The 9,996-nt window shown below is 34.8% G+C and overlaps 1 protein-coding gene across 1 annotated transcript in view; it reads right to left on the bottom strand.

The window, feature by feature from the left end:
* Nucleotides 1–5,285: 5,285 nt before the first annotated feature.
* rap1gapa (RAP1 GTPase activating protein a) overlaps nucleotides 5,286–9,996 on the bottom strand; it is a gene marked incomplete at its 5' end in the record, with an annotated part of 113,943 nt that continues 109,232 nt past the window's right edge. Inside the window, 5 exon segments of the mRNA NM_001123053.1 lie at nucleotides 5,286–6,048; nucleotides 7,681–7,728; nucleotides 9,098–9,201; nucleotides 9,294–9,405; nucleotides 9,506–9,641. Coding sequence (NP_001116525.1) covers nucleotides 7,720–7,728; nucleotides 9,098–9,201; nucleotides 9,294–9,405; nucleotides 9,506–9,641 — 361 coding nt within the window. The 3' untranslated portion in view covers nucleotides 5,286–6,048; nucleotides 7,681–7,719.

The following is a 9,996-nucleotide window of genomic DNA, read 5'->3' as shown; positions in this document are numbered from 1 at the left end:
AAACCCTAAAGATGGTTGTGAAAATCAAATGTAGATCAGCAGTTTATGAAATACTCTGACCAGCCCGTCTGGCACCAACAACAATCAAAAGTCACTTACATCACCTTTCTTCCCCATTCAGATGTTCGGTTTGGACTGCAGCAGATTGTCTTGACCATGTCTACATGCCTAAATGCATTGAGTTGCTGCCATGTGATTGGCTGATTAGAAAATTGCAATAACCAGCAGTTGAACAGATGTTGTGTATAAGTGCTGCTGGATTGGAGATTTGTGTGTTTATTTTCATTAGACTGAGGGAAAAAAGCCAAAGATCTTTTCAGACTCACAAAAAAACAAAACAAAAAAAAAACAATAATAATTAAAAAACTTTTTTATTTGTTCCTTGTTTGACCTTAAATCACAGTAAAGTGTAAAGTGAAAACCACACAAACATATCCAATGAAATATCAACACTCAAGTTTATTTGTTTCAGATTTTCTGGGCAGTATGTACAAAAAAAGCAGTATTTACAGTGATGATGATTGCACAGGAAGAGGTCACAGAAGCAGCAGATAAAAGGAAAGCATAACAATGTCTAAAAATTCATACCCTGTTATCTGTATGGATTTTGTGCTGCATCTCTCTTTTTTACCCCAGACAAATTTAACTTCTGCACAGGAACAGCAAATTACAGTCATGTACACGGACAATGCAAACAAATGGTGCTAAAATCATCCACAAGGGGGCAGAAAAGGCCTGCGCAGAGCAAACAAAGGCAGACTAAAAACAAACATTGTTGAGTCTATTTTTATTGATCTACAACCGATCCCAGTACCTTTAGGGGTTCTAGTCATGGTGTTAGAAATTCTTTGTACCAGTTGTAATTATATCCAGTCTTTTAGTCCAGTACGAAACAAAAAAAAAAAAAAAAAAAAAAAAATTGGAAATAAAGCCCAAACACAAAGATTTTTTTTAATGCAATGCACCCCTCAATGACTGTCTGAAACCTCAGACTTCACAGGCAAAATGAAACTGTTGTTAGACAGGCTTCAGGGCATGCTTGGAAAATGTTTCGAATATGATCAAAAATGCCACACAAATTAAAGATTAGGAGGCAAAAAATGCCCCTAAACTATTGTAGTCTTTGCAATTGATGCGAGATATCAAAAGGAAAAGTGTCAATTTGCGGCATTACGTTTAGATCTAAGCACATTGCATCAGCTTTCTTTTTATGGACTTGTTTAGCATTTTTTTATTTTGCAATTCTTGTGTGTGAAACATTACTATTGTGGGATGTTATAATGATTTTAAATAGCTGCAAACATATTTTAAAATGTAATATGTTCCTGTGATGGCAAAGGTGAATTTTAAACAACCATTTTTATAGTATTATTTTAGAAATAAGACAAATTAAGACACATTACACTGCCTTTAAAGGGGTCATGGACTAGCTCAGTCTTATTTTTTGTACTGTTCTCTAGCATCTACTTTTAATGTTATCTGGATATTTCTGAATGAATAAATATCACAATTTAGAAGCAACTGCCTATTTTCTGTCCTGTTTTTGACTCCTTATCAGAATGATCAGGTTGAGTAGGCGTGGCAAACAGGTAAACACCCACTGCTATGATTAGCTAACCGTATTGCATATTAACAGGGCTAAACAGCCAATGAAGTTAAAGCAGGTGTCAATCATCTATGCAGGTGAAGCTTGTCTATCCTGCTATATGTTAGAGCATTTCAAAACTTGTAATTTCAGCAGACCATCTTAAATTTAAGCTGTTTATGAGCTCTTATATCTTAGGAGATCACAGGAATTTAGGTTTCTTAGCTCATGACTTTTTTTTTGTTTTTTAAAGAATTTATCAGATGAAGGCAGCTTAGATTTAACATTACATAAATATTGTATGGGGTTCTGTAATGGCATTTTTTACCTTCATACACTGAAAAAAAAAAGATTTACCTGCTTGTTCAACTCTTAAGGCTTTTTGGGACAACTTAATTGTTTTATGTTCAATCCACTTAAATTTTAGGTTAAGTTAATAGATTTGTGTTGTGGCACCATAAAAAAAAACAGCGTTTTTTTTTTAACAGTTATTTTGGCCTGTGAAGCATTTAGGTTTCAGACTGCCAGAGTCTGCCATCAGGAAGGATCAATTATAGAAACTATATAAAACAAACATGGATCAATAATGAGGTCTACATAACATCTTAATGGCGTAGGACGAGGGGCAGTAAAAAGGCAGTTTAATGAAAGCCGGTAAGGCTAATCTCAATGTATCATAAACAGATTAAAAAATATCCTGCAAAGCTTTCCCCCTTCATACATTTTGACACTTATAGTAAGGCAACCCCAGACTACTGCCATATTTAAGCTCCATTCAATGCTTTTGCCTTTAATGGAAAGAGCAAACATTGACTGATTTTTGGCATTAATGATTGGTTGATTCGCAACAGCAAATTTGTTTTTATCTTTTAAAGAACTGTCACCTTGGCACACATTAAACCATCCGTACTTTCAAACAGAAAGCAAAGAGCCATTGGAATCAAATCAATATAAGGAAATCATCTCCACTTCAAGATTTTGCAAATTTCCTTCTTTTCTAGAGAAGCAAGAGAATGAACGGTGCTCTATAGATGAATCTCAACACCTCTTGCTTTTATCAAGAGCTGCTTATGCGGCAAACACTTCAACAATCAACATGTCGAACTGATCAATCAAAGCTGAGCATGAACCATGACTGACGGTTAGTCCTGCTTGGTTAGCTGGTTAGGAAACTGAGCTGAATTAGTACGTTTACTCACTGTTGCTGTAACACTGATATGGCTACATTTTGTATTTTTATTTTTTATTTTTTAATGGGGGAAGGTAAGGCATCTGCAATTTCTAATCTAATATATTCAGAGGATGTCTGTCACACTTCACAAAACTGTCACATTTTTCTGCTAATCAAAATACGGTTATTTTTTTTTTTTTTACTCGCACTCATTAAAATTCCCCATTTCTCCATGCATTGATGATGGCAGATGGAGAAGTTATTTAAGAGTAACAGCATCCTTCAGTTTCTGACATCTTGCATCATTATTTCCTCTATTTTCTCTATGCTGAAAAAATCTCACCAAATCAGATGTTCTAAAAGAAGCTATATTAAATAAAAAGAGCTAAGGATGCATTGTCAGTACCATATCAACATAGGCTCGTTGGAAATACATGCTGTAGCGGCTGTAGCCTACTTTTTGCACAGTTCAGATGGTAAGTCCAGAAGAGGGCGCTGTCTACATTTTAGAAAATCTACAATATGTATGTTTTGTTATATATTTTAGATACACTCTCTTCCTCTACATGTCCACGAGAAGATGGGACTTGTCATACAGATCACCCAGACCAGTCAACATTGACCTGAAATTTTCCCTAAACCCAATCAATAGTCATTTAAAAGCAAACATAAAAGCGTACAGCAATAACATAGATTCACGTAATCTTGTTCTTCTTCTTCTTTTTGTTTTGAGTATTTTTTTTTTCGAGAAAACGGCATGTTTTTGTGGTTTCACAAAAAGTTACACAAATCTTAAACACGTATTTCCAATGATCCTTTGCTGCCCATATCGTTTATTGCTCAAATTGTTATAAAAAATGCTCTAAATTAAATTACAATATTTTTATTTGACATTTGGATGAAACGTTAGCAGACGTTTGTAGTCTTGTAGATGTACAGAATTAAATAATAATTTGCAGCTAATGGATAATTATATTTTAATAATAATACATCCACTAAAATCTAGGCTGATTTATACTTTCGTCCAGCGCCGAGTTGCAGACTTCCACTGAGTAAGCCCGCATCTCGTGAAACAAACAATGTTTTTATACTTGTATACTTGACACGATCACCGTTGAAATATTTTTTAAAACAACAGGGGGCGGGCAAAAGAAATCGACCATAAAATCAGACAGATAAACATAGAAGTAGGAAGTTCCAGAACTACGTTATATTAATTATATCATTCAAGATTTTTTAAACTAATTTTTAGAAATTATTTTATGATTATAAAGATTTTTTATAACCATTCAAGATTTTTTTTAAACCAAACTTTGATGCATCTCTTGCTTTTGTTCATATCTTGGACAGTTCTACCTATTAATCAAATATTGATGACAACAGAACATGGAATGCTCTATAAATATATATTATTTTTATTATGGCAAGAATAAAAGAAAAAACTACACTTACTAAAGAAATACTGACTTTTATTTATTTATTTATTTTTATTTATTTAATTAGCCCACTCCGCAATTCACAAATTACTATCTGGCTAGTTTCTGTCCTCTACTTATATGCTAAAAAGGCAATAATGGTCCAACATTCCTGGCCATGATCACAAATAAAGCATAGAAAAACAGGGCATCAGTATATGAAAACTGATAGGTTCAATAATTAACAAATTATTTCTTTGATAACTGGAAAAGACTATTTTTATTCCAGTTATCAAATAAACTATTTGTTAATTAATTTGAGTTTTTTAGTTATTAAATCTAATTTAATTTAAAATTATAATTTAAACCTCAATGTAAAACCTATGAGTGTTGGAAAAAGAAAATCTGTAATTGTGTATTAAAACCATCTTTGCTATCACCTCTCTTTTTGGCATTAACAAACTTATCCCTGAAGTTTTTTATAAACTTTTCTTTTTACAAAAACTTGCAATTTCTATCCAAGAATTATTGGCCATCTGGTTATCCCTATGATCATGCATGGACAGATCATAAAGATGTCTGTATAGGCGTACCAAAATCTCTTCAAAGTGATTCATATTCAACTCAAATGAAACGCGGCGCCATGTGAATTGTTCGATTGAGTCTCAAAAATAGTCTGTGTGCTCCGCCAGCCAAAAGCATGTCACATGCACCTAAAGCGAACCTCTGCAACCACCGTAAAGAGGTTACATTTGCCGCGCACACTCAAGCAAACTAGCAGATGCATCGAGTATAAATCAGCCTTGAATCAGACTTATGGAAGCTTGTTTCTGCAAATCGTTACCCTTCATTTTTTCACTAATTTTCCTTTTTTTTTTTCTTGCAATTGCTGGTGTCATCTTACAATTCAGATTTTTCTACTCTTTCCACATATTTTGCAATTATGAAAAAAACATTAAGGAGAAAACCAGAGAGAAGTAAGAAGTTTTATCAACTGACAATTTCACAAAATAAAATTGTGAAATGAATTTGCTATTTATAGAGAAAAAGAAAGTTGGAATTTGAAGAAAAATCTGAGTCTCTGATAATGAGAATTATGTGACAAACTAAATAATTGCTGGAATCTTATTCATTCTATTTATTCAGTGGTTATTATTTCAGCATCGTTAATGATTTTTTTTCTCTGCAAGAAAACCTTTGGATTGGAGTTACTCTTAAATAATGCCAAACGATGTATCTGCACAGCACTTATGGGTTGCAATAAATCAGATCAAGGGTTTTCACACCTGGAATCTTAATGAAAAAAACATCAATATCAGAAGATGAGAAATGGCCCTGTCCCAAACAGGCACATATACTGTCTCTTGCAGACGTGCAACGACAGCATGTTTGTGATGTCCTCAAAACCTCACAGTATCCCATTTGTCATTGCAGTTTTCAGAAGGATGCTCTATGCAGCCTTTTTTCCATTTGGGACAGAGCTGAAAAAAAGCTTTCATCGTGCAAGCAGGAGAAAAGTCCTTTAGGAGAAAACTTTGTATAATTAAATTTTAGCACAGTGTTAGGACCAGCTAGTTTCACCTTTCATGAGCTCAGTGACGTAAGAGGAGCTTCTCATTCATTTACTGATGTACTCACAGAAGAGGACAATAAAGGACAAGCCTGAAGGAGGGCCAGGTTTTGGCTGTACTTTACACCGTACCGGTTCTGGTCAGGCCTGTGAGGGTAGTGATGTGCTGACAAGGCAAATGGTCACATGATCACGTTTCAGGGTCATGTATATGTCGCTCCTGCTGACGACTGGTGTCGTCATCCTCTTCTTCATCATCAAGTAATGGCACAATCTCGAGCTCTCCTTGGTTTTTATAATGGAAATGCTGTTTGGACAATATGGTGTGGATAATAATCAGCTAATGGACACTGTAATAAGCAATATGCAGAAGACATGACAAACACAGATAAACTACATTTATTATACTATACATTTATGTTCACATTATTATTTGGCTTTTCTATACAAACATATTTTTCAAATGTAGTTTATTCCTATGATGGGAGAGCCGATTTGAATGTTATTACTCAATTGAATGGGCGTTATCAGGGGTTATCAGCTGATAGATATGGGCCAGAAGGGACCTTCAATGCCTACTAGTAGGTTCAGAAGGCTGTTTTTCATCCACATGGTTAATCAGCTACGGATCACTTATGGCTACTATTCTACTTATTATGCTGATTTGTTTCCCAAGAAAGGCTTTTCCTTATCCATGCTGAAATCAGTGTTGTGATGTGTTTTATGCTCATATTCAATGTATTCAAAAAGAACAGCGTTTGTTTGAAATGTAAGACTTTGTAATAACTTTATAACCGAAGACACTATAAATGGTTTACAGTCATTTGAATGCATATTTGCTGAAAGTTACTGTCCTTATATATGTTTGAATAGTGGTGTACGTCAAATACAGATATACTGTACATCTGACTTTAAAATAAATACAAAACAATATGAGCAACATTTAAACAACCAATCAATTTAAAGCAACTGAGTTTATCTGACGAAGGCAAGTGTTTGCTGAAACTCGTAGGTGCAGAAAGGCTTTTAAAATATTTGGTCCCACTTTTTGTTAAGTGTCCTTAACTACTATGTAATTCCATCAATAAAATAAATACAATATACCTATTGTCTTTATAATGTGTTGCAGAACATTTCTGGTGCTCTTGATGTGTTATGCTGGTAGGTTTAGTACGTGTTTGGTGGTATGGGTAGGTTTAAGGGTGGGATAAGGAGTAAGGGATGGTCAACAGTTTAATAAAAGACGTATTTACAGAAATGAATTACAGATGTAATTACATGCAGGTGTTTCATCAGTCATAAGTACAATGTAAAAACATGTCTTTGCATAATAAGTACATTGTAACAAATGATTAATTTCAGTGTAACTACATATTAGTTAGGGCCACTTACAATAAAGTGGGACCAAATTTTTTTTCTCCACTTTTTTCGAGTGCCTTGGACTTATAACTTTGCTGTTTATCTTTATGAATCCCTAACCCAATGACACATTAACTACCTCTGAAGCACTTTTTGTTTGATTTTGAATATATAAAAATGTAAGTATCTTTTTCAATATTGTGTGAACAGCTTTCAGTCTCTTGATTGTTATGTGCCCACACGTGCTAGCAAGTAGCCTAATTGCTAATAACAAGGTGATTAAAGTAATTATTATAGTGATTGGGGTAACTCTTGGACTAATACATGGACTAATAACTTAAAATACTTTCCATCAATTTGGAATAAAAGGTTATGGAATAAAACACCCTAAAATGTGTTCTTTTATTCAGCCTTTGAAACTGCAACATTCATATGTAAATGACCTCTAGCACCATTATTCCTTTTATGCACTGGTCTTATATGTGCAGGTCTCATTTTAATATTTTAATATAGGCTATACAATTATAGATAAGATTACACCCCCAGATGACAAAAGAAGATGCATTAAGTCATATCTAACCTGTTGTTGGGTGTCCATAAGGTGGTCGAACAGGAAAGGCTAGCAGTTCTGCACAGACAGTAACATAACGAATGTGAGAATGGGTGGCAGAGAGCATGCATTTGCACATTATATGATTGACCAGATGCATGCACAATACTGTTAAAGAAGTTTAAGGTTGGTACAATCGCTTTTGAAAGACACTTTTTTATAACTCACTTTACTAACCCTTTGAGGTGTACACTATCTGACAAAAATGTTGATACCAGTTGTAAAAGCAACAAATAATGATTTGCCTTGATCATTTGGAAAAGTGGCAGAAGGTAGATTTTCTGATGAATCATGTGTTGAATTGCATCCCAATCACAGGACATTTCACAGAAATCAGTCAAGGAAAAATCATGGTTTGGGTTTACGCTCAGTATGGGGCATGTGAGTGATCTGCAGAGTGGATGGCAACATCAACAGCCTGATGTATCAATACATTTGTGCAGCCCATAACATTACAAACCACAGGAGAGGGCAAATTTTTCAGCAGGATAGTGCTCCTTCTCATACTTCAGCCTCCTGAATGTCTGGGGTAAGATGATGGAGGAGGCATTGAAGATGAATCCAAAGAATCTTGATGAACTCTGGGAGTCACGCAAGAACACTTTCTTTGCCATTCCAGATGACTTTATTAATAAGTTATTTAATTCACTGCAGAGATGTATGGATGCAGTCCTCCAAGCTCATTTGAGTCATACACAATGTTAATTATTTTTCCATGACTTCATATTGTATACTGTACATTATTTCTGTTAAGTGTCAAGACTAAGCAAGGTCAGACCTTACTGTCCTAATTTAATAATTAAAAATCAAGGCATTATCATATTTGGTTATGGTAAAATAAGCATAAATGGAGGTCTTTGCCTTTCATTCAAGCCACTTCTGATACCAAATGATCAACTAGAAGTTATTATCTGTTGTTCCTAAAGCCTGCGACAAGACTTATGTAAGGGTAATGTACAGTGGAGATCAATTATCCAGAAGCAAAGTATACAATTTAATTTGGTATTTTGGGAATCACAATTGGAAAAAAATTCAATCTCTCGTAACTGGGGGTAATTTTCTTAATTATCTAACAATTCCTATTTAACTGAAAGCCAAACTTTCCAATTGTCAGTGAATTTATATGATGGCAAGTTGTTCTATTGTTACAAAAAAGATTAAATCTTCACAAAAATGTTTATTTTAGTTTTTTTGTAAAACAATGATAACATTGCTAAAATTCTTAACACGCTATAGCCACAACTAAAATTCCAAATTATGCAAGATCTACAAACTAATCTATAAACGGTTTCTCTGACTTTGATTTTAACTGTATATAGAGTTCAAAATTCTAGAGTTAGCTTGCTGATGCCTAAATTCGCCTTTAGACCAGGCTACCAAGACTTACCGATGAGGATTTGTGGTCATGTGGTCGCTCAAGTTTGATGCGGATGTCTGTACGGTTTTGATCTTGGTTCTTTCCACCATCCGTTTGCTGATTTCTGCCTGGACCTGAAAGATTAGACACACAACCATAGGTTGCAGCAATCAGCAACTGTACTATGGTTTCCTTTGTATTATGTTATCTAGCTAGTTTCGCTCACCAGGAGAGCTCCCTCTGCTGGTGGTACTGTTCGTGCTCATATTGTCCTCCAGCCATGTGCTGTATGTGAATGAGTCTCGTTTATGAGGAGTATCTGCTGATGACAGACTCTCCTGATTGGGACGAATACACAAGAATTTAATAAAAGAAAAGTGCTCCAGGAGATTATTTTGTATTTGTGTGGTTTCTAGAAGCTGAAAGTGCTGTTCTCACCATGCCGGTGTCATAGTCCTCTGTGGCCTCTGTTTCGTTCTCCTCCACCACACTGGCGAAGCTGCTGGCATTGGAGGAGGAGCGGGACAGATCATGAGCCTCAGGGATGGAGGGAGCTCGACAGTACAGGTTCGAGCTACAGACAAATGCAGTACAAAAACATTGTTCTTAATGAGTAACGTGTGAAATCACACAACTCTTGCGTAATCGCTTGCATCCACCAAAACAGAGGCTGTTTAATTAAACTAAATAACTTTTAAATTCAGTTAATTAAATTCTGTGCGCCATTTTGGTCCAGTGAACTGTTTTTAAAAAACTCTCTTGAACTTTCTTACTAATAATATTGTTAATAATATCTTAATGATATCTTTCTTTTCAATGTTCTTTTCTTTTAAGTAATTATCATTTTCAGCACAGCGAAATTTCCCCTGCACGTCAATTTATGGATGTAGTATTGGTATTAATATTGGTATTTGAATGATATTTGATGT

The sequence above is a fragment of the Danio rerio genome, chromosome 23 (assembly GCF_049306965.1).
Source record: "Danio rerio strain Tuebingen ecotype United States chromosome 23, GRCz12tu, whole genome shotgun sequence".
Lineage (NCBI taxonomy): Eukaryota > Metazoa > Chordata > Actinopteri > Cypriniformes > Danionidae > Danio > Danio rerio.
The sequence above is the reverse complement of the archived record's forward strand: the minus strand, read 5'-3'. Positions and strand labels throughout refer to the sequence as shown.